General features: G+C 38.4%; 1 protein-coding gene across 1 annotated transcript in view; it reads left to right on the forward strand.

The window, feature by feature from the left end:
- Positions 1-25,697, forward strand: part of MAP3K15 (mitogen-activated protein kinase kinase kinase 15) — a 94,045-nt gene that overhangs the window by 19,614 nt on the left and 48,734 nt on the right. The window contains 5 exon segments of the mRNA XM_068395397.1: positions 6,773-6,912; positions 10,309-10,332; positions 20,693-20,886; positions 23,072-23,240; positions 24,513-24,619. Of these exon segments, the coding sequence (XP_068251498.1) occupies positions 6,773-6,912; positions 10,309-10,332; positions 20,693-20,886; positions 23,072-23,240; positions 24,513-24,619 (634 nt within the window).

The following is a 25,697-nucleotide window of genomic DNA, read 5'->3' on the forward strand; positions in this document are numbered from 1 at the left end:
TGGAGCAAAGCAATCATCCTAATTGTTGCAGTTAGTAACGCTGTCATATAGTGGAAAGGCTCATCTGAAAAGTAAAGCTTTGCAGTTTCCTAGGAACAGCAAGGCTTGGATTTGCCTGGTCCTTTTGGGAAAGTTATTGAACAGCTGACTTTCCTTAGCCAAGAATGCTGCTTCTGCTCAGCTAATACAGTTAAAATTCTTCAGCACTCACAGTATTCACATTCACAGAGCAGAATGACTTCATGCGGAAGGATGTGAAACTGCTTCTCAGAGCAAGATTTGACACACAGGACGGAAGAAATGCCAAAGAAAGGTGTGACTTTCCCCCTTGTGTTTGCTGTTCTCATAGTGTTGGCTTTTATAAGGGCCCTAGTTGGGAGGCTTCTTTCCTTGCCTTCCATTTTGCTGGGTGAGAGGAGCAGAATTGACACGGTTTGGTGTGTGGTGTGCCTTTCTCACCAATAGATCATTTTGTAACATAAAACCTGTGGCAGATGAAGGTAAGATTAAAGCCACAGCTGAGTAAAAGACAAATGACAAACTCAGTCTGAGAACATAAATTAGTCGTGTTGCCCTGTTTTTGATAAAACAATACATGCCTGAAATCACCACTTTACAACAGTCCTTTTTTTTCCCCTGAGCAAACAGGCAAATGATGGACAAGCATGTTTCAAAATTTTTGCCGTTTGATGCCCAGGTTTTCAGAATTCCTAAAGCACTTAACAAATCCATTAGAGCTGTCAAAAGTACAATATTTTTAAGTTTAAATTTTGCTTCATTTTATAATCAGGGTGGGTGTGGATGGATAATACCCCAGAATCAGAATCTAATTTTCTCTGTTGTCTTCCCAAGGTAATCAAGTGAATAAAAAATTATTTGGCCAACATTAATGTTGTCTTCTTTCTCCAATTTGTGATCGGTGTCATTACTAAAACCCCAAAATCTCCCTGTTTTTTCTTCAGCTCTCACTATACGTGAACAGAAAGAAAGCTTCTTTTTTCCTGAATTAATGTGAGGATTCATACCTAATTTAATTCTTAAATTTCCTGTCCTTTGCGCTCTCAGTTCCTTTGGCCTGTGACAAAGGAAATGCCCTCATTGTATCAAAAAGTTTCAGACCTCCAGTGTGCGTTCTTGTGTTTCCTTTTCTGAAGTAGGAAGTAGGCTGAAACTTCGTCAGACTCCTGCCACAACCGAATTCTTGTGCAAAAGTTGATTGTAGCCGTTAAGAAAAACCTTCCTTCTTAAAGGTGCTTTCTAAGCAGTTTCTAAACTATTAATTTTAATTTTAGTATTTATACAAAAGTGCAGCACTTGGGTTTAATCTACAAGAAGTTAAGCCTAGTCTGAAATATATGAAATGGTTTTAAAAATTCTATTTAATGTGATTATAATATGTACAAGTCTATATTGCAGGATAAATCATTACTGCCTAGTTGGTTTTTATTTTGTGACCAATGCTGGCCCTATAGCAAACCACTGACATTAGCAAAGTCATGTTTTAGTATTGCAAACTTGAAGAGGTTGAATTGAAATAGTCTTGGTTTCAACCAGAAATTCCTAAATTTAGAAAAAACGTTGCATGTTTGTCTCAGCAGATTTTTATCTTCTAAGGCAAGTTCTGGTTATATTTTTGTACTTTACTATGTGATGGTGACTGGAAAAAATTATTTTTTTTTAAAGAAAAGTAAGCAGATTCTTAACAGAGCAGCATGATTTTAGAGCAGTGAGATTTTAATAAAACTTGATGCATTGTGAGAGCCATAACAGCATCATGGATGTTGACGGTGGTTTTACTCTGAAATTGGCTTGTGCTTAGGATCTAATGGAAAGCACTGAGAGTTCGCTGATATAAAAAACTGTGCTGAAAAACTGCCTTAACAGTTCTGTTGGTAGTTACTACTATACTTCACTGCCTTGAGCTATTCCCTCTCCCAGTTTCTGGGAGTACAGGGCATATTGAAGTTGAGAGCGTTGTGCCTTTTGTTTTAGCTTAAGTGAAAGCTGCAAAGGGTTCCTAGTTTTCAAATACACTTCAAATTTTACCATAATTGTTTCCCTATAGAAACTCTGATATTCTTTCCTTTAAAGGACCATACATTTATGCAAAAAAAAAAAAAAAAAAAAAAAAAAAAAAAAGAGTGTGCATCCCTAAGTTACAGATACTTGAAGATAGTTATCAGGATTGTTCTTCTGAAACGTAATTTTGACAGTTTCCTCCAGTGGATTTTATGGATAACACATTTGTTTGTTTACTAACTATGAACAACACTGATGCAAATAGCCAATAATTGAAGCAATAGTAACCTGAAGGTTCATAACTTTCCAGGATGCTCATGAATAACAAGGGACAGTGTTCTGCATTTTCCTCCAATAAGGTTTCCGTTTTTGTGTTGAGGGTTTTTTTTAAATCTATTATGTATAGGTAGGTTCCAAATGCTGAAAAATAATGAATCCATAATAATGGACTAAGATTCTTGCTCTCCACACAGATAAGGCTGGATGGAGGTGAGTCTTAGATTAGAAGTTGAAAGCAGTACAGACACTTTCTGACTCTTTTCTTCTGTTAGGCCTCCTAGATTCCATTTAACTTTCAGCATATTTCAGGCTATTTCTTCATTGCCTCTTGTTTACTACTTTTAACTTACAAATGCCGAAACCTGGTGCCAAAATTTTCCTTTTGTTGTTGCTAGCAGTGCCATAAATCATACAACAGTCACAGGAAGACTTGTGATTTGCTTAGATCATTAAATTATATGATGCCTTCAGGAACATTCCCAATGGAGAAATAAGTCCTCTGGTTTTAACCAGTGTAATAATATTTTTCCTCCTGAATTAGCTGTTAGTTTCATAGTCTCCTGTTTTACCACAGGTAATGATCTCTAATCATGATTTCTGTTGTCATCGTTATTTATCTCTACCCTGTCTGGTCTTTTAAGAACAGGTAGTGTTAAAATATGTAAACTGTAGTATAAGAAATTATTTATGTGCCATCTGCTGCAACAATGCATAGACCTAATTAGGATTGTACTAGTAATACTGATGAATGACCTTAAAGCGCTAAAAAAAAAAATACACATAGTGTAATTCTTTTACAATGGAAAAAAAACCTTAGACAAATGAACTGCAATCAGATACTTAGTAAAGTGAGATCAGTTTTGGGGTTCGTGACAGAAGAAAACTATTTTCAGGATGAAAATAGTTTCACGTGCAACTCCATGAGAAGAAAAAGTTGAAAAGATCTCTTATGCTTAAGAAGAAATGAGGAGGGACACATTTTTATGGGTATGTTCTTTTGAATGTGAGTTGCTGCAGAAACAAAGCAACAATGTTTTAATGTTCTGTTCCAGAATAATCCAAAATTGGTCATGTGCAACATTAAGCACATCCCCACCCCTCCACACTCTCTGGTGGATGCATTGTAAAGATCTTTGCACTTCACTTGGAAGCATTCTGTCTGTACAGAGGGACTGTACCTTCCCCTGCTCTTTTTCCTTCTGAATATACGAAACCATATCCATTGGTCTTTTAGACCTATGTGAAATGTTTCATTATTGCATAAAATTCCTCATTCATTAAAAGATTTGATCACAGTTGGCATCAAAGTTCGCTTCACAATTGGCTGTAATGGAGGAGGTTGAACCTAAATTTGGAAGGGGAAGCCCAGAAGTATGTTTGGCAGAACAGGCTCTCCTGATAGGGAAGATGGGTGTTGAGGATGAAATGCGATTGTCTTATGTTTCTATTCATAATGCAAGCTTTGCAAAGCAGATACTAGTGATGTAGTATTTCTTTTTATGTATCTCAGGAGATTTAAGGGAATTCTTATCTCTTTCTTATCAGCCTTGCTAAATATGTGGTTGAAATACAGGGCCCCATGTCTGTATTCAAAGAACTGTAGATGAAATATTTTAGCATAAATCATAAGAAAAATACAGGACAATGAAAACAGAAATATTTGTGGTGCCACATATTAGCATTGTCCATTGAGCGATTCACAAAACTGCCTACACCAAGAAGAGAGATGTAACCCTGAAGACAGTAGCACTGGGTAGTGTGCTTAGACCTAGTGATCAGGGACACTGAACACTGTACTCTCAGCACCCAATGCACTAGGTACATCTTAGAGATCTGCTTCTTTAATATGCGTTTATTGTTGGTCAGCTGTTCTCCACCCAAATTTGCATTAATTTCCTGGGCCTGCTGGACTCAAGCTACATTTCATTAGCACATTAATAAAGCTGGTTTCTAAGTGGATATCTTTCCTCCCTGCTCCAAACCTGCTGCTGTTCCTGCTGGAGGGGGGCTTGGAGAGCTCCCTGGGAATGCAGCCTCTCATCGCTGCTCTCATCCACCGCCACTAGCACCTCTGATACTCTGCTTCTGTCTGCTGTCATTTACTTCTGTGTCATCCCTTGGTTCCCGTGATCAGATTGGATCCATTCAATTATCCTCCTGAGACTTTTTTTTCACTTGCATGCATATTTTTATGATACTGTCTTCATCTCTGCTGCTAGTCTTCAATTTAGTTTATTTTACCTATTCACACCTGTGTTCATGAGGTGCGAATAAACAAGAAAAACTCATTCGCTTAAATCTTCTTTTACAGTGTGAATGAATATCTAAGTTATGATTAATTACCCTTTTTAATGCAGATGCTTACTTTTGTTCTTATGTCCATTTAATGTGTTTACGATGCTACTTACATTGTTACCTAGCGGCAGTCAATAGAAGACAAATTCCAGTTGTAGACTACTCGATGTGGAAATGAACTGTGTATAGCCTTGTTTCGATAAACTCTGTTACGGATCATTGCTCACATTGTATTGTAAAATGCAATATGTGTGTGCTGCATGAATGCATTGTCTAAATTCGCATACCAGGATGGTGATTTTGATTTCACAGCGCTCTAGTTCCACAAAAACAGTTTATACAAGTGCTAAAAACAGTCCAAGCTCTTAGACTTAATTTTTTTTTCCTAGATGGTATTTGATTCTAGGTCTGCTTGTTAGTTTGTCTTAAGTTTTGTTTAATAGATCATTTAAGTTTTCCAAAATGGTTTTGCAATATTGCGGTAATCTGGATTTGGATGTGTGTATGGAGCTGGGATTTACTGCTTCAAGCCCGCTCGGTTTGTGTGACCCTACAGTGTGCAGTATAGTAAGAATTTTGTCCATGCTGTAGAGAGCTGGGTAAACAGGAATTGGAAAGATAATCAGTAGATGGTGCAGGATTTGAGGTTCCACAGGAACGAGGGGATTTTCTCATGTTCCATGATTTTATGTTGGGGTTTGTTTTTTTTTGGGAGGGGGGAGGAGGGAGGTGTGTTTGTATTTTTGTGTTGTTAGTTTGTTTTGTTGGGTTTGGGGTTTTTTTTTTGCTCTTGAATGGTGATGTTTTGGTCTTAAGACAGGTCGTTGTCTTTGGACTCAAAACGTTCCTTGTGTTTTAACAGGGAGTCTGTTAGGAACCAGAGGGACTGTCTGACTCCAGTGTGGTGTGTTAGCATAGCCTGATGGAATTGTACAGGAGTGTATATTCATTGCAGGCTTTTCCAAGAACTTGCGTACTAAGTATGGGGTATTGATTCTTGTAATGTGTAACCTCAGTGAAGCCCAGGTAAAATGGCTGCTGTGTTTGGATCTGTTACATCAGATCTGCTTTTAGATTTCTTGTTCACTAGTAGCTCACCCTTCTCTGTCATTCCCTGTAGGTACAGGCTCTGTCTGTTACCCCTTCAGAGATGTAGGATTTACTGCTCAGCTGCACCATGTCTCTGGAATCTGTTGTGAACCTCAGATTCCCCTGTGGTTTCAATGCCAAGGCTCTAGTCTTATGAATACTTTGGATTTAAGTTCATCCATCTATCCCATAGTGGTGAAAGCAGACAGACGTATAGCTACAGACCTTTAAAAAGCTTTAAACCAAGATTTTCTTAGATAGCATAGAGGATATAAGGAGCAAGGAAAAAAACTTGGTGTTAAATGTCCCCTTCTCTAGTTACCTCTTCTCTCTGTACTGGCCTTCAGGCTTATATGAGAACCAAATGATGAACTCGGAACCTTTTGCCTGTTTCTCAGCTGTTCTGCGTAATATGGGATATTTCTTCTTAGCTCTCTGTATAGGTCATCTTCCACTGACATAAATTTTTTTACTTCTGTTTCTGACTGGAATACTACCCAAGAGCAGTGGAAGTCTTGCTCTGGCTACTTGTGGTTGAATCCCTTCATTCCTGCAGCCCCCATCCTGAACATCTTGCCTGTAGCTTTTAAGAGTCAGCTATCACAGTCATTTCTTTGTTTACTGTTTAGGAATTTCCTGTTCTCCAAACCTCAGCCGCTTAAGATAAACTTGGTCTTGCAGTTTTTCCTAATTTTCTGCTACATTATTGTTTTTAGAGGTTCCACCTAAAGGTTTGGAGCCTTCCATCCTGTTGGGCGTTCAGGCTGTCAGGCCTAGCTCAGAGAACAAATGCAGAACTGCTTCTTGACCAGAGGTATTCCCGATGCAGTGATTTCAAAACCTCAAGCAGAATTCATAAACTCTGTCTCCCAGTTACTGTAACACTGTGATAATTTCCTGAGTAGGTTCTTTATATGAATGGTAAAATTTACTTGTACCATGAGAAAATGATCCTTATTTGAATATATTGATTTTGTCTATCCAAATATATGTGTAATTTCAGGATTTATTTTAAATCCTGTGTAACAATAAAATTGGTTTTAAAATGATTAATTTTTTAGCACTTTTCCCCCTCCTTCTCTCATTTCAGATGTTGCAGCTGTGGACATGAGTGATATTTCCAAGCAACCATCACTGTTCTACCATCTTGGTGTGCGTGAAAGCTTTGACATGGCTAATAATGTTATACTCTACCATGACACTGATGCTGACACTGCTCAGTCTCTCAAAGTAAGGTTCTCATTTCAAAATCTGCTTCATTTCAGAAATATCTTTAAATAGCTGATCCTGCAAATATTTGTGCTGTTCTGAAACTTCCATTGAATGTGATTTCCTGATAGCTAAATAACAAAATCATGCTAAGAAAAAGAGCTGCTAGCAAAAATAGTAATGATTAGAATAGTATAAAAGCTTGTTTATAGGAGAAGATCCATAATATGGTACTGATTTTGCTTCAGATGGTTCGACTTGGAAGTGAGAGTGCAGGTCTGATTTTTTACTTCATTTCCCTCTTTTAATTAGAGTACATGTAAAAAAATGTTATGGCCTGTATAATAATGACACTTGAACAAGGGCTGTATTGCAACCTAGTCCTGCTATTGAAACACTTCTGTCAGATGAGGTTTGTATCTCCTAGGTGCTGAGTAGCTAAGACTACAGGAATCTCCTTTTTATTACTGTCAAGATAAAAAAAGAGATCCTCACCAAATCTTTTATAGGACTGCTGTTCATTTTTATAGTAGGATAATACATGCTATATACATAAGTTCTGAAATTGCTGTTACGGATGCAAGTCATATGTCATATATTGTGGATGTTTCTGTCTTTCTCAGTGCACGTTCTCTTTGTTTTAGATCACATGTAAACTTTTATCCTCTGTATCATCACCTACTGCTGCTTTTAATATCATCCATTTTCTTGCTTCCTTCGCTGAGAGCAGTGTTGTTCATGCTTTGTGTTTTTTTCCTTATTTTGAGTTATTGCCCCTAACTATATTTTTCACACCACCAATGTCCAAAAAACCATTTTGGAATTCTCCAACCTCTCTTGATCCTATAAGAATATTAAGTTTAATCTTAACTTTGTATGAGTCTCAACTTTTCCCAAAAATGCTCTGTTCTCTCACAGCTTCTCTTTCCTCTTTTCTGCTCTCAATATCATTGATTTTACTCTGATGTGTCTAGTATCCCATACTTCCATTCTTCAGGTGATGGTCTACATACATACACATTCACATTCCATGTGACTTGGAGTCACAAGAACTCGGAGTTGGAGCCTCTTACACTCACTCTTTGCTCAAAGAGGTTATGCATGCGGATATGTGCTAAGGCATACTTGCATGCCCTCCATTCCTCTAGCTAATCTGGGTGGTCAGGCATATAGCTTTTCATCCTGCATTGTTAATATACCTGACTGGAAAGAGATCTTTCAGTTTTATTTTTCATGAACACATTTTTACCTTTCTTTTATGCTGTCACTCAGATGTTCTGATCAACTTGGTTCTCCCAAGGATGTCACAAAGTTTGGGAAGCACAAGCTAGTGATCTTCTATTTGTTTCTACCCAGTGAGGACTTCTGTGGATGGCTTTGATTTCCACACTTTGTGCCAAGCACATACGCAAGCAACTGCTCCGTAACTGGAGTGCTGAATGACCTCCATGGTTACGACCATCCATGGGTTGGATCTTCAGATTTTTTGTTGCCAGAACTTGCAAGTCTTTGCAGTGTCTGTTCTGAGGCTTTTTTTTTCCAAGGATGTAAAGCTCAAGGACAAGTCTGGGGACCCAGGAACACTGGGGAGTGACTGGGTCACTTAAGGCTAGAAAAGCTATTGTCTGCCTTCATCTCTCTTCTGCTAGGAACTCTGTCAGTGTTACTGGTCTCTTCCTAATCTCCCAGTTGTTTGCATAACCTCCCTTGACCATGCAGGCCCCTAGCATTTAAAGTTGCTGGAACCAAGCAGAAAAGGTCTTCTGAATCAAGTGCTAGAGTAGTTTAAGCAGGGCACTTGGACATGGTTCAATCCTACCCTGATGTCCTTGATACCTCTTCTGCAATTGAGCCCCAGTTCAGTGTTGGATACCATTCAAATATGCTAATACACCTTTCTTAGAAATACTTCAGAAGGTAGGTAGGGATCGTTCTTGGGGTCCTTCAGTGAAGAACGGTTCATGACACATTTCATGTCTTAGGTGCTGGATAGTTCTCAGAAGAGTTAATTTCTTCCTGCTGAGAAAGATCTTTATCTGCAGTAGATAAAGCTCTACTGGAGATACTTGCTTAGCTAAGTAGACATATTAATTTTCAGATATGTGATATTTCAGATGTCTAAGGCTTCCATCAGTTTTGTTTTGAGGTATTTTATTGGGCTTAAGGAGTTTAAGTTAATCAGTAGTTCTGTTTAGGTTTTGGTACCTTAATACGTATTTTTGACCATCTGCTGGTGTTTCTTTATTCTCAAGTTTATGACTAATTTGGTCAGGTTTTTTTTCCCTTCCCTTCAGGAATTTATTACTTTACTTGGATCTAGGTTGCTGTGCATGCCTCTTAAGAGTGGCTAGCCTAAGTGTTATAAAGGCAGTATTCATGACTGTTATTACTTCTACTGGGAAGATCTGTAGAGTTCAGACAGCCTGACTTTATATAGTTCATTTCTTAGGACCCATCCTGAAATTCTCTCAAGAGTTGTCTCTTCAGTTTCACCAACGTTCTTTCCAAAACAACCTAGTTCCAAGCATGTAAAAGGATATATAATCCAGATTTCAAGACGGTCGTATTTGCAGAACTAAACCACTTAGATGATCCCTGATATTTTGTCTGTTGTTGAGGAAAAGTAGGTGCATGGGCACAATCATTTCTAGTGCAGCGGATTGTCCGCGTAGATTTCAGATGTGAAGTTGCTCAAGCAGAATCATCTTAGGTTGGTCAGAGCATGTACAATTAAATTATATCAATAACCTTGCCTAGAAGAAGTCTATATCTAACATTTGTTAGCATGACTTACGTGGAGATCTCTTTAGTTTCACCAAGCAGTGGTCATTGGATGGCGTAAGCCATCACTAGGAGGAGGAAGAGGTTACTTACCAGCAACTGGAAATCTTTGAGGTCTGGTTTACATGCCCATTAGTTTATCATCTGTCTCATAGTTTCAATATCTCTCTTTAGATTTTGAGGTGAGAAGAATTAGGGTGCAGGAGGAGTGTGCCCATCCAAGTAGGAAAGGGGCCTAAGTATCTTAAGGATGCTCTTTCAGAGAAAAAAAAAATCACCAACTTTGAATGATTTTGTCTCACAAATGCCCCAGAGTGTGACTGGGTATGTGGAGTGCCAAGCCCAAGAAACTCCAATTACTGGCAAATACAACTTAATCTTCTGAGAGCTTTTTTAAATAGATTTCTTCTTTGAATCGTTAATTTTTTTCCTAACCTGAACTACTAAGGCTTTTCTTGACATTGTCCTGTCCCTTTACTTGGAAATTGCTGTGGCAGGAAATATGAATTATGCTGTGAAGAACACATCTATATGTGTGTGTATATATATGTATACCAATTATTTTTATTGGAAATAATAATTCCTAGTAAAAATGAATAAACATTTTTATTGTGTTTTCTTTTTTTTCCCCCTCAGGATATGGTATCTCAGAAAAACACAGTAAGTATTAAATCCACAATCGTTTTAAAACATAAAATGAAGATACTACATTTGAAGCAACTCTGCTTCTCCCAAGCATATATAAGCTCTATATGATTGAAGGAAGTCTGTTTTACCTATATACAATTCAAACTAGTGGAAATCCTGTTGACTTCCTTTCCAAAGTAAAGCTAGATTAAAAAATTACTTTAATTTAGAAGTTCCTTTTTAAGTTCTAGAAAGTGCCAGTAGATATATGTTACATATGTAGGTTGATAGATCAAAATGTAATCTCAGAAATTCAAAGTCTCTTTCTCTCTCTACCACTTTCACCAACTTGTGCAAATTTATATGTGTGTGTGATGCCTTAATAGGGCTTACTCTTGTATCTTAAACAGCTTTGGCTACTGTATATCCACCCTCTTCCTCACAAATTCACAGATTTTACTTAGGAATGCAAAAGCTTATTTCTCAAAGTAAAAATATTCTTACCCTTAATGCAAGTAAAACTAAACAAGTGAGTAAGCCTGAGCCAAGCAAAAATTTAGTGGTTATTTTAGGTTTATTGTAATATGCCACAATATCTTAGACAGCTGTGTATTTTGTCATACTTCACATCGTGTCAGTGGTTATTTTCATTAAAGGCTCTACACTGTTATTTTGAAGACTATTGAATTTGCAAAAATCTTAACCTTCCATTTATTCCTTTCTGTTTCCCCACATTCCCCATATACTTTTATTTTCTTCCAAAGAATATAGAGTGGGACTAAAATAATAAAATGTTCTTAGAGTTTGCTAATAATTTAAAATAGAACTAGAAGAGATAATGCATTAGTCACAGCAGTTTATTTTGAGCTGCTGTTTATACTCGGCCACAGCGCTGCACGTAGGCTGAAGATAGATCAGGTTGAGCACGTGAGTAAATCCAGGTCATTTTCCTGTCTGTCTTGATGATCTTTGAACTAGTTTCACCTGTGGGGTGTGAACTGTATTTACTGCTCTGTAGCTCTGTGAAGGGGGGGGCGCCTCAGAATGAGGCAGATCTGCTTGTGAGTGCTACTATCCATCAACTGGTGGATAATCAAAATGTCACAGGCATGTGTGTTCCCCTCCAGAGCAAGAAGGGAGAATTGTGACTGAGCCATTTGGTGGTAATTCCAGAAATGGAGTAAAGGCAAAGAGGATGGTGGCAAGTTCAGCCTAGCGTGATCAGATTAGCAGCCTGAAATCTTTTCTTCTGGCAGATTCTTTCTCCCACAGAGGGTGGTATTTACCGTCATGTGGAAGAGAAGAAAAGATGGATCTGGTGACATGCAGATCTATAGCAGGGCGTGGTATTAGACCTGTAAATACCACGTGGCTAGCAAAAGGGGCAGGGAGGCATCCTGAAACTAGGATCCTGATCCCTTTTTTAAAAAGGATGGATTGACTAACCCACTTTCTTCAAGTGCTTAAATTAAGAAGACAATTGTGAGTAAAATACAGTGAGGAAAAAATAAATTACTTTAAATACCAAGAATGGATTCTTGACCCTTTTGTGTTATTTGAAGTTGTTCATATTCTCTTTTATTAGATAAACGTACTCCCATCTTGCATTCTTTTATCAGTTTTTTAATCAGAAATCACAACAAACTAATTAGCAAGCTAAATAGTTAATAGGTTAAAACTTTGTTTTTCTAAGTTGGAGTTGACTTCAGATAGACAATTGCTTTCCCCTCCTTTCAGATCCAATGAGTTGTCATGAGAAGCATGCAGTTTGCTTCTGCCCCAGTATGGTGCTACTGCTTCATTGCTTGGTTAAATATTTTATAGCTGTATGCGGAATGTCGTGTTTGAAGTTAATTGCTAATGAGGGTTGCTGTGCTGGTTAAGTAGGTACAGAACTGGTGTGCATTTACTGTGCCCAATCAAATACATAGTTACATAACCATTTTAGTTTAAATGTGAATATTAGATACAACAGCTAATACCCCTGTACTAGGGTTTTGTACTTCCCTTTCACTTTTCCTGATTGAAAAGTGTGGGTATGCCTCTGCCATAGCTGTGGAATAGCAGAAACAGCTTAAATGCACTCTTTGCTAGGGTCTGGAGACATGTTGGAAAGAGGATAGATACTTGTCCTGCTAAGCCTTCCTCCAACCCAGAAGTAGCCACAGGATGAAGAGTCCTCTCCAGATCGTACAAGCTCTGTGTCCACACATCTGCTCTGTGTATGAGGGAAGGGGGACAACTGAAATTGCTACCAGGCACAGCACACCTTTTTCCAGCAGCACGAGTGAAACTTCCTCTGCAGGGTACTGTAGCTTCGAGCTTTCTCTGAGGTTTCCCTGTTCTCACCTTTGCTATTTATCCTGCAAATCTCAAGTTATGTACAAAGGTGCCAAAAAATCATAGCATAGAATAGGTGTGGAGCCATGTTAAAGATACAGAGAAGATGAATGTCTAGTGTGTTCATTGTGGTGATTTTCTTTTGTGCATTATAAGCCTTGAAGAAAATTGATGTTTTCCTTGTAAGGAAACCATTATGCTAATTCAGCATCAAGAAGGAGGCAAGAGAGTGGAAACTGAACATACATCTGAAAACAATGCATAGAGAAAAGGTCAGCAATTCATTTGGGATTTGGCCTGAGTACAGCTGATCTAACAGTGAAAATTATACAGCAGCATGCTGTGGTGGTGTGAGTCTGAGAGATTTAATAGTTTACTGTCTGAAAAAAGAGTGTAAGAGTAGGAGAACTTCCTTCCTTCCTTACTTCTGCCATCCAGGAATGAAGTTTTCAGGGATAAGATAAGATGGGGAATGTGATTCAGTTCTACTTGACTCCCCCAAACAAGCAATGAAAATTCTGTATTGATAATTTATTGCATACTTGGATGCAAAAGGAAAGAATTATTGGCTATGGGAGTTCAGTTCCCAAGAAAGAATTGCCCTGGCATGAAATTCAAGGTCAAGCTTCTGTGTCCCATCAGTTAGGTTTCCTTCTGTAGAGCTCCTCTGAGCTTTGAGGACTATCTTCTGCTAATTTTACTTAGCGTATATGCACAGCTTCCTAGTTTCTTTCAAAATTATCCTTGATAAAATAAATTGCAAACATGCAGTCTTGCAGAACAGTTTGTTCCTCGTGTCATTAGGGAAAAATCAAGGGTTGAGAGCACAGCGGATGCTACTGGACTGTAGGGTAGAGGACAATATATTTATCTGTGGAAAATGGGCTTGTGCTTTGGAGTTTCTTTAGATGTCAGATAAATATTGGTTTCCTGGGGAAATAAAATTTCAGTGATTTTTGAGAGCAAAAAATACTAAAAAAAATATTCCCCCAAACCGATGTAATAGACAAAAATCCATGGGAAAGTTGTTCTATTTTGATGCAACATTTTGTTTCTATCATTGTTTTTTTTTTCCCCTCCCCCCCAACAGGGGAATTTCCTCTCCCTCTACAGAATTTTAAGGAATGGTGCATAAAAAAAGTCCCAGATTGAGTGAAGGAAAGAGCACACAAGGGGCTTTTTAAAAACTGCTGGAGTCAGGAAGCCAAATGTACAGTCCTTCTGGCAATAGTTCTAGCATTGGTTGCACATAGTTTGAGATACATGCTTTGATCCCTTTGGTTTGTTTGAATATGGCACTGACAATACAAACTAGAACTTCCCACTCTGGAGAAATTATTATGGCAAGTACAGAATATAATGAGAAAGACTTAATAGTTAATTTTTCTTTAGTTGATGGTATGCCTGAAGAAATTTGAATAACCCCGTTAATTGCTTTTGGGGAAGGTATTTAAAGGAAAGTAAGCTGGCTATTAAACTAAAAGGTTTATTATAGTATACTTAGGCCTGTGGGCTTGATGAAATATTTTCAGAGACTTAAATGTTTTTTTTCCATTAAATCCTGTAGCAGCTCTTATAGTAAGCAGAGAATAATGTCTGGGCCATGGAGGAGTCATTAGCAAAAATTCTCCTTGATCTGAAGGGAACAGGATTGCAATTTATCCTTGCCACAAGGAATTTTTATGTTGAAAAATCACTTTTTATTGTAATTGGCAGAAAGTCTCTTCAGAGTTTCAGTAGCTGTACAAATTAGACTGTTTCTACTGTTTCAAGGCAATGAACATTTAAGAAAACTAAATAGAAAGATTTTGGCACTTGGAGTCATATTCTCCCATTTAGTAGCCCCAATGGATTGAAATGAGAGCCAAGACGCTAAAGTATGATCACATTATATGAATTTAATAATCTGAAGAAGTAGTATTGCAGAGCAGCTTTCTGGTTTTTATTTTCTGATTATTTTTACAATATATGTAAAAATACATATATTGTCTTCTGGTTGACAGAGTCCTTTGGGAGGCAGTTCTGAAGGACAAAGGGGTCCAGGAAGGCTGGACACTCTTCAAGAAAGAAATCTTAAAGGCGCAGGAGCAGGCTGTCCCCATGTGCCAAAAGACAAGCCATCAGGGAAGACCGGCCTGTCTGAACAGAGCGTTGGCTGGAACTCAGGAAAAAAAGGAGAGTTTATGACCTTTGGAAGAAGGGGCAGGCGACTCAGGAGGGCTACAACGATGCCATGAGGCTATGCAGGGAAAAAATTAGAAGGGCCAAAGCCCAACTAGAACTTAATCTGGCTACTGCCGTAAAAGACAATAAAAAATGTTTCTGTAAATACATTAGCAACAAGAGGAGGGCCACGGAGAATCTTCATCCTTTATTGGATGCAGGGGGAAACACAGTGACAAAGGATGAGGAAGAGGCTGAGGTGCTTAATGCCTTCTTTGCCTCAATCTTTAGTAGTAAAACCAGTTGTTCTCCAGGTACGCAGCCCACTGAGCTGGAAGAGAGGGACAGGGAGCAGAATGAAGCCCCCATAATCCCAGAGGAAATGGTTAGAGACCTGCTATGCTACTTAGACACACACAGTCTATGGGGCTGGATGGGATCTGCCCAAGGGTACCAGGAGAGCTAGCGGAAGTGCTCACCAAGCCACTTTCCATCATTTATCAGCAGCCCTGGCTAACCGGAGAGGTCCCAGGTGACTGGAAATTAGCAAATGTGACACCCATCTACAAGAAGGGCCAAAAGGAGGATACGGGGAACTACAGGCCTGCCGGTCTGACCTCAGTGCCAGGGAAGGTTATGGAGCAGATCATCTTGTGTGCCATCATGGGGCACGTACTTCACAACCAGGCAATCAGGCCCAGTCATCATGGGTTTATGAAAGGCAGGTCCTGCTTGACTAACCTGATCTCCTTCTATAACAAGGCGACCCGCTTACTGGATGAGGGAAAGGCTGTGGATGTTGTCTAGCTAGACTTTAGTAAAGCCTTTGACACCATTTCCCACAGCATTCTCCTGAAGAAACTGGCTGCTTGTGGCTTGGACAGGCATACTCTTCGCTGGGTAAAAAACTGGCTGGCTGGATGGCCAGGCCCAAAGAGTTGTGGTGAATGGAGTTAAATCCAGTTGGTGGCCAGTCACAAGTGGTGTTTCCCAGGGCTCAGTACTGGGGCCAGTTCTATTTAATATCTTTATCAATGATCTGGACGAATGGATCAAGTGCACCCTCAGTAAGTTCACAGACAACACCAAGTTGGGCGGGAGTGTTGATATGCTTGAGGGTAGGAAGGCTCTGCAGAGGGATCTGGAGAGGCTAGATCGATGGGCTGAGGCAATTGTATGAGGTTCAAGAAGGCCAAGTGTTGGGTCCTGCACTTGTGTCACAACTCCGTGCAACACTACAGGCTTGGGGAAGAGTGGCTGGAAAGCTGTCTGGCAGAAAAGGACCTGGAGGTGTTGGTTGACAGCTGGCTGAATGTGAGCCAGGAGTGTGCCCAGGTGGCCAAGAAGGCCAACAGCATCCTGGCTTGTGTGAGAAATAGTGTGGCCAGCAGGACTAGGGAAGTGATCGTCCCCCTGTACTCAGCACTGGTGAGGCTGCACCTTGAATACTGTGTTCAGTTTTGGGCCCCTCACTGCAAGAAAGACATTGAGGTGCTGGAGCAACTCCAGAGGAGGGCAAGGAAGCTGGTGAAGGGTTTAGAGCACAAGTCGTATGGGGAGCATCTCAGGGAACTGGGGTTGTTTAGTCTGGAGAAAAGGAGGCAGAAGAAAGACCTTATCACTCCCTACAACTACCTGAAAGGAGTTGTAGTGAAGTGGGTGTCAGTATGTTTTCACAAGTAACAAGTGATGAGAGGAAACGGCCTCAAGTTGTGCCACAGGTTGTTTAGATTGGATAGTAGGAAAAATTTCTTCACCGAAAGGGTTGTCAGGCATTAGAACAGGCTGCCCAGGGAAGTGGTGGAGTCACCATCCCTGGAGGTATTTAAAAGATGAGTAGATGTGGTGCTTAGGGACATTGTTTAGTGGTGGACTTGGTAGTGTTAGGTTAACGGTTGGGCTTGAAAATCTTAAAGGACTTTTCCAACCAAACTGATTCTATGATTCTATATAAAAGTTTGTAGGATATGGTCATTTCATGATATATTTCTAAAAAAGTCTGAAGCAGCAGAAGTATAGAGTTTGCAAAAGGGCACAGAACAGAAGAGGTGTAGGAACATGTTAAATACAGACAATAATTTTTCCTTTTGGGGGAAGAATAGGACAAAGCCGATGGGTAACCCACTAAATATTACTTCTAGTGTTTCTAATCATGAATTATGACACGGTTACTATTGATATAATGAAAACTAAGGCTTTTAAAATTTATTTATGGAATTTAGTTTTTATGGAAATGTTACTATCTCAAGGGATGCATATATGTAGTTGGATTATAGTTAACTAATGAGGTAATGAATCTGATAGCTTCATAAAAGTAAGACTTGAAGGCATCTTAATGACACAAGGAGATGTATAGACAAATCATGTAGACAGAGAAATCTTACATGCTGGGTGGCAAAATATTGCACTGGTTTCTTGGTCTTGTAAATATGGACTTGCTATAAATATCTGTATTGATTTGCTGCTGTTTCATTCTTTAATAATTTCTCTATTCATGTGTCATGTCTGTCTTCTTGATTCTTATGCTGTTTTGTGGTGGTGTTTTCCTCTTTGTTGTTTTATTTCAATTTGGAGTAGGTTGCCAACCACAAAGCTTTTCTTCGGGTTCAAGTACCTCCTGAATACCACAGTGGTAATCTGATAGGCAAAGTATGTATCGCTTTAAATCTGCTTTCTGTTGAATAGATATGCTGTGTTATTATTCTGTTTCTAGGCATTTAAAAATGTATAAGGGTACTTTAAGAAAAGTGCTTGGCAGGGTCTTTCCTTCAAAGTGATTGTAATCTTGGAGTACTCGTTCCTTGCAAGCTAGATCCCAAGCATTTAGAATGTTTGGCTTGTGATAATCTCTCTTCACAGTCTTTACATAAAGATACTGTATATATTCAACTTCAGAAGTAGTATTTTTTAAAAGTTTATAAGATATTAGTCATCTGTATCACAAGATGGGTAGGAATGTGATGTCACAGAAAACTACTGTGAAAACCTTAATTTTTAAGACAACAGTGGATTAAACTCCCCGAACACTCAGAAGTTAGTGACTTCTTTGAGTGAATGCAGTTTGTTTTCTGTTAACCTATGTGTTTTCCTTCTAACTGCTTTGTCAGGTAGGATAAGCACTCCTAATACTCTTGATGCTTGAGTAAGTGGCAAAATGAACTGCATGGCTTGAGTAAAATAATTGCGTTACTAACTGTGGCAGTTGCCCTGGAATAACTGTAGCAGTAGAATTAAAAAAAACTGTTTATGTTATTAAGGTCAAAAGTTTACTTTCAACAGCATTAGCAAAATGTTTAGAGGAGTATCTTAAGACAAAAAGATCTCTACATTTGGCCTGTCTTGCCTAGAGCCTAAAAATGACCTATGTGGGCCTAACTCTTTCAATCCTTCAGCAAAGGCATGGCTCTGTGCTTAATTCCTTTAACCATTTTCCTCTGAAGAACAGGTCCCTCTCTCAACTAACTTGTAGTTATTTCCTATTTTTTTAATGTTCCTAAACTTTCAGCTCTTTTTGTGGTAGATGTTAAAGTGTTGTGATTGAATACAAAAGCTTCATTGCTAGCATATTGAGCATAAATTATTTGTTGGATGATGAACTATTGAGACCTTTTTTTTTCAGTCTGCTTGCTTTTTTTATTTTTTAACTTAAAATTTCTCAAAATAAGACAATAAAAATAGCTTATTACTAATCCTGAAATAAACCAACTCAGCATACAGTCTTTATAAGATATGATGTTATAATTCTATTACAAATAAATGAGTGATACTTTATGTATATTTGCAGCTAGCATTGCTATATGTGTTACATCGTACATATACGTGCCATTTATTCGTTATCTTAAAAAGCAACAGTTGGCGAATGACAGGACAGTAATTTTCATAATTATTATCTTTTCGTGTCAGAGACCAGCATTCTGAGTAGACGCTCTGAAGAAGCAAGGGTGATATTTTCAGCCATCTCTAGCCCTTGGTAGTGTAAGAAAAGTAGATGGACAGAACTGGTTTTTTACATAATGAAGATAAGAAAGACGCTCTTAGAAAGGCCACACACTCTATGTGAAGGGGCTTTATAATTTATTATATGTAAATATTGGAGAGAAGAAGCTAGAAAATCAGAGCTGTTTGCTTTTCAGACAAGGTGACATGCTCAAATGTGTGCAGGGTTCCTGACTTCTGCACACAAAAATGTGTCTGTCATGGATAAAAATGTGGTTTTAATTGCATGGATTTCACTATCCAAAAAGAGGCAAGAAAGCCAGGTCAAATAGATAAGACATTGGCTGAATAAGACTAATACAGTGTTTCACATGTCATTTAATTTTTTCTGAAAATTGCTTTGCTTTTTCAGTAGATAACTGCAGCTCTCTTTGTGTCACAAGATACATCATACTTTCAAATTGGATTTTTTTTTCCCATTGCAGGAAGAGCTAATTCACTATTACATATGTAAGAATCAAGTTTATACACAAGAAGTGTTTGCATTGCACTGAACTCAGTGTTTATTTGAATGAACCTGAGACAAAAGATTTAACATACTGGTAGTTTGGGTTGCAAGTTTTCTGACTTTTTTAGTAGGAAGATAACATTGCAACAGATAATGATATGTTTTCAACAGAGATACTGTACTGTAGGGTTTACAAGGAAAGAATGTGGCTTGATCTTTATCTGTTAGAAATAATTTAAAATTCTAAGTCCTTACAGGCTCATATCAGCAACAGGATGTCATTGATACAGTTTTTTTCCCATCTTATTTTTAGTAACTGCATGCCCTACATTGTTACTTCCTGTCAACAGTTTATTTCTCTTGCCTAGTTTATTAATGCATATAAAAATGTGTGATCTTCAGATCCATTCTTTTCATCATCTCAGCATTCTCCCAGTGTTCAAGGTGACTTTAAATGGTTACAGCTTTACTGCAGGCTTAGGTGATATGAAAAAATGAAAGGTATGATTTTGCTGTACGTATTTGATGCCTTGATATCCCCAAGGTGGTGGTTGAAGGGTATTTAGTGCTAGTTGATTGTGTTAGATGTATCATACTGACCCATGCTTCAGTGCTCCGATCTAGTTACTCTGAAATTCAAAGTTTTCTTTTAAACAGCAGAGAATTGTCGTAGCTCAAAATGGGAGACTGGTGCTTCTAGTAGCTGTGGAAAACTTTGCAGTTGTCTGTTTTTTGGGGTCTTGCTCCAGGAGTTGAAGACTCTGAACTTGCTGGTTTTGGGCTCTGAAGGGCATTTCCTGTTTCCTCTCCCCTTTCAGCACCTTGATCATGTTTACACTTTTTATGTGGTATATTAAGAATTTTTGGTTTTTACTTCTAGAATTTTGTGTTAAAAGTCTTACATATATTTACAGAACATTTCAAAGTTTTGTTGCTTGGTCGGTTTAGTATTTCATGGCAGCATGCAGCGGATGTTTTGTAGTTTCCTCTGGATTGAACAACTCCATAAAGTCCTTCCAATGCCTGTGGTTTTGTATTTCTCTCTCTCTTTGTGGGGAGCTCTGCATCGTATCCTTCCTAGCACAGAGTGAGCCTAGAGGATGCAAGTTACATTTCTGACCCAAAAAATTTGGGAGCAGAAGGTTAGCTTGTAACTGTCAGACCCTCTTAGGGTCTGTGCATCACATAAGAAAACTGAACGATTTCATTGTATTGTCTCTTAACAGATCTGGACTCTTATTCATCACCCTTGTATATATTTGTAACTCTTCCACAGACAATCCCTTGAATGTAATGCTTGCAAATCTTGTGTTAAACAGTGCACTAAAGCTTCATAGTGCACCAGCCCTAATCTAGCTGTTTTTTCTGACAGTAAAAGATTCTGTGTATACACAAGTATATTTCCATTTTCATTTTTTTTCTAAACTGTGCCTGTTTTTGTTTTAGGCTTCTAGTGGCAATTATTATTTTATTCCATACATTGTCACACCTTGCGCTGACTACTTCTGCTGTGAAAGTGATGCCCAACGAAGAGCTTCTGAGTATATGCAACCCAGCTGGGACAATATCCTGGGGCCACTTTGTGTCCCACTGGCAGACAAGTTTATCAGCCTTCTCAAGGATGTTCATGTTACATCATGGTAATTTTACAACACGTATACCTCCAGAACCTTTGATAGTCTCTTTTTAATGTTACGAAAAAAGATACAGAATCTCTAGTAGCATTGACTGTTTTTCTTATTTTTCACTGCACTTAACATCGTGTTAGAAGAAACTGCTAACTTTACTGCTTTCTGTATTGATGTCCTGCAGCTGTTGCAGTTAACTAACCATGTTATGCTAGAAAGCAATTTATGGTTGCTTTCTGAAATATCAGTAAGCAAAGGCTGTCCATGGGTAAGGTGAAGTGCATAAGTATAAATTACAGTGCATAAGGTTGTAATAGGAGATAAGATCACAGCCTCTTCATAAAGATCAAAGCCAAAGACTGTCCTTTTCTGTCGCCAAAGAAGTGTTATATATATGGCAGCAATGGGCAATCAAATGTAACTTCCATGGTTTGGGTTGTGTTTTTGGTTTTTGTTTGCTTGGTCTTTTTCCTAATATTAGCCTTCTGATATCACCTAATAAACACGATACTGTTCAGCCACTTCTACAACAGACTGTTGGAGTTTTGAGGATTGGGGCTGGAGATGGAAATCTCTCTTTCTCGATTGCTCACCCTGTACTCTGCAGGTAGTCTGGTTTTGTTTGTATTTATGGAAAACACTGGGAGAGACTGAGCTTCTAAGTTTTCTTTTTCCCAGTGTCTGAAGCATGAGGTAGCACTGAGTCCCCTTGGATTTCTTTCTCTTTCCCCATTGCCATCCCACTCAAGTGAAAGGCTTGCCTAAAAAACTCATTTTCTCACCTGGTCCCACTTTTAGGATCCCATAGATGACCCTGCCCACACATACCTTGTCCCTTAGACCTCCATCCATAGCAGGTCTGCTATTCTCTGGCACGTTGCTGGGCAGTGACTGGGATATTGCTGGCCTGAAGAAGCGCAAGCTGCCTCCTGCTTCTGCAAAGCAGTGCTAGAGGGGACGTGACATGCAGCAAACACAGGCCCACTTTGAGGAAAAGGACAAGAGGAGGGGCAGAAACTCAGTAAAATTGGTCAGCATACAGGAGAGCTGTGCTTGGCAGTGCAGACTCGTGAAACTAATAGCATAGCTGGTTCTAGTAGTAGTAAATTTTGGTACCAATTTATTGGTCCCACCAATTGGTGAGACACCAATTAGCATCTGTGACCCTTTGGTTTGGTTAGCACAAGAAGGACTAATTGTCATTAGCCTGGTAGAAGGCAAGGGTGGATAGAAACTTGAGGTGGGAGATCATGGTGGATTAGGCCTAACCTCCACTGACAGTAGAACAACTATTGAAAGCTTTCCAGTAGTGCTTCCTGTGGCCTTGCTGCTTTGCATTATAAACATGTCTTACATGTTATATGTAAGACGTAATGTGTATTAGAGAACTTAGTTTTCTTTGCTATGAGGAGGGCTTATGCTAAGCAAAGTTGAACACTCTGCAATACTAATTTGTAAACAAAAAAGGTGTTGTGTGCACTTGAGTATCTGTCAGGTGACATCTGCTAACTTCCAAACTACAGACTCATAAGCTGCTCCAGATAAAGTTACCACTAAGCAGCCTGTCCAGGTTGTTTGTAACTGTCGTGCTGATAATGTGTATGTGAATTGGTATTCTACAAAAGCTCTGGTGTTGCATTGTGCACTGAAGTTAGTGTAAATAAGATGCACCTACTGGGGGATTTTACATAGATCCTACCCACATTATGTGTTATGTTCATCAAACATTGCAACTAAATCAGCTTTTGGTGGCTTGTTTTTGTTTTCATTTTCATTTTCATTTATTTATTTGAAAGCCTCTTTACTCCTTTCATGATGTACCTCCCTCTTTACATTACACTGGTCTTTCTTCTGTGTCACTTTATTATCCCAATTGCTGTGTTCCTTAGGATATAACGTACCACAACTGTCATGGTCAGTAAAGGGGCAAAGAAATGCCCCAGTTTTACTGTGTTGATAAAATCGTCTCACAATCCTGGTTGTAAATGTATTGATACATAGTCCCACAGTCTGAGATGGGGCAAGGTGGAATACGTATAATGAGTTAATGAAAAATGTGGAAACATTTGATGTGCACCTTGCTCTGAGAAAATGGTACTTTTTATTATAAATTATGCTTTTTATTAGAAATATAACCATGTTTCGTAAGAAATATCTAACAATCTTCTTCCCATATGTCTATCTTTTATTTCTTTAGTGCCTATTATAAAGAAACACTGCTAAATGATATTAGAAAAGCTAGAGAGAAGTATCAAGGAGATGAACTGGCTAAGGAGCTGGCCAGGATTAAGCTTCGTATGGATAATACTGAAGTGCTGACTTCTGACATTGTCATAAACTTACTTCTTTCTTACAGAGATATTCAGGTATGTTCCTAAAGATTAAGGAAGATTATTTTACCATGGGATTTTGGCTCTTGTTGTTTCTTCTATACTTCATTGTTTGCTAAATAGTGATTCAAAGCTGACAGTAAATTGTTAAACAGTTTGATTTGTCTGTTGGGCAACTTAAGGGGATTTAGACTCGTATTTTGCCTATGAACAAGAAACACAGATTAGGTGACTTCTTGAAGTCGTCTCCTTTGTTTTTAGTCATTTTAACCTCCTTAAAAAAAATTAAAAGAAAAAATCCCCTACTGAGCAAGACATTTGCTTTTTCCTTCCCCCGCCCCCAAAGTCAAATGTATTTAGAAATGAAGAAAATGCATTTGTTGTGACCATTGTATTGCCTAGAGGTGCCCAAGTTGAGAATTATTCAAAGAAACATTAATTTGTTTTTAAAATATAACTGCACCTTTTTTTTCTTGATTTTGTTTTTTTAGATAAGTACTGCTTTTTCTAAAACACAGCCTGCGTACTCTATTTCCAAACTGCCTGTCTGTGTATTTGACATCCCTTATTTTAAAATATACTTCCAACCTTTCTATGGAAATTTTTTTCCATCAGGAGCTAAATTGGTTATTTCGTAAGTATAAATGGGTCGTGAGAGCAGTGGGTGACCACATCATCCTGCATAACCCAACTTTCCATTCTGAGATGTGTATTTTCCTGCAGCACTTTATCGAACTTCATTTTGATTGCCTCTGGTGATCATTTGCATTCTTTTGAAAGATCTTCTCCCTTGAGAAATGTAATAATCTGGAAACCTGTTTTGAACAAACAAATTAAGTAACGTGAGGCCATTTGTGATGTCAGTAAACTGGCCTCCTCAGCAATGTATATGTGGGTTACCCCTGCGAAACCAAAATGAATGTACAATTGTCTGACATACTGCAGAACGAAATGTGCTCGAGCCTACGATGACCTGATGAAATGTCATTCATCAGAAGTCCTTAATAAGACCTGAAAGAGCCTGACTCATCACCTCTCCTTCCTGGTGCTGGGAGTATAATCAAACTGGCCAGAGGGATTCAGTAATTTGGGCAGTAGCATTGAGGTGAGGAAGAGCCAAATACTGTCACGGATAGACAAAACTCCTGTTTTATTCCTTACATAGAGTTTGTGGCTGTTTCACTGGCTCTTCTAGGAACAGTCAGCTGAAGTACTGTCTAGCAGTCATGATACATTTTAGTTCAGTGTTGCTTTCCTCTGCTTTCAATTTCTTTTATTGTCTTTTTTTTTTTTCTTAATTTGTATCAGGACTATGATGCTATGGTGAAGCTGGTAGAAACACTGGAAATGCTTCCTACTTGTGATCTGGCTGATCAACACAACATTAAGTTTCATTATGCTTTTGCATTGAATCGGTAAGGATGATTGATTGAGGTTGTTTCATTTTATTGCTGTTCCATGTGGGCTCATATATAAATTTATAGTGCAGATAATATGAAGTTCTTTTCCCTTTCTATATTCACGGATATTCACCAGTCATCTGTCCTTAATCCCATAGTTCCTGTACACCAGAACAGCTTGTAACTTTTGAAATCATTGTTTTCCAACAAACAGCATTTTGTCAACAACCTGACCAGAGTGGATCTGTTCTAAAGGTCACCGGAGTAATTGTGAAAGACTCCAATGATACCAATGGGTTCTTGGTCAGGCTGAGATTGTTTATTCTGGGTCACCGATTATACTGAACGTCTTGAAAAGTTTAGTATAACAGAGTTATGGATGAGTTATTAAGGTAATAGGTAACAAGCACCACTTGATCCATGAATACACAGTCATGATACAGCTTCCTTGAAAGGTCAAAAGGTGATCTGGACCTACAGGCACATTGCTAGATTAGGAAGCACAGAAATATTATTGAACTCTATTAGCTACAGGTTTCTGTAGTGCCTATGTATAATAGTTACTTAATTTCTAAAGAATTTATGTTACGATTGTGTTGTAGAGAATACATCTTATACAAATGAAATAACATGTAATAATAAAAGTAACTGGTTAGATGCAACCCACATGCTATTAAAAATTGTGACCTGCAATCTAACTAAAAATTAGCACTGGGCAGCATCAGGATAGCATCTGCCAAAGGGATTAAGAACTTAATAATACATCTAGAAAAGCAATTCCTGTGGCATTTTATGGAAAGTGGTAATAAGTCCAGTGCCATTTGACAGTTCCATCAGACTTAGGAGTAAATGCAAAATCATTGCTCAGAAAAATATTGGATATCACTATGTCAGTTCTGTGTCAAAGAACAATCTTCTCACAGCATCTTATAGACTGTGTTCTCTAAAAAAAAAAAGAGAAAATCATTCTCATGCAACCATGTGCAAGGTCATACCGATAGGAACAAAGAATGCAGAACATGCCAACAGGAAAGTTCATAGAAAACGGTGATTTTTGAAAAGGATCTGATGGTTTGTTAATAGGCTGAGTGAT

The sequence above is a fragment of the Nyctibius grandis genome, chromosome 2 (assembly GCF_013368605.1).
Source record: "Nyctibius grandis isolate bNycGra1 chromosome 2, bNycGra1.pri, whole genome shotgun sequence".
Classification (NCBI taxonomy): domain Eukaryota; kingdom Metazoa; phylum Chordata; class Aves; order Nyctibiiformes; family Nyctibiidae; genus Nyctibius; species Nyctibius grandis.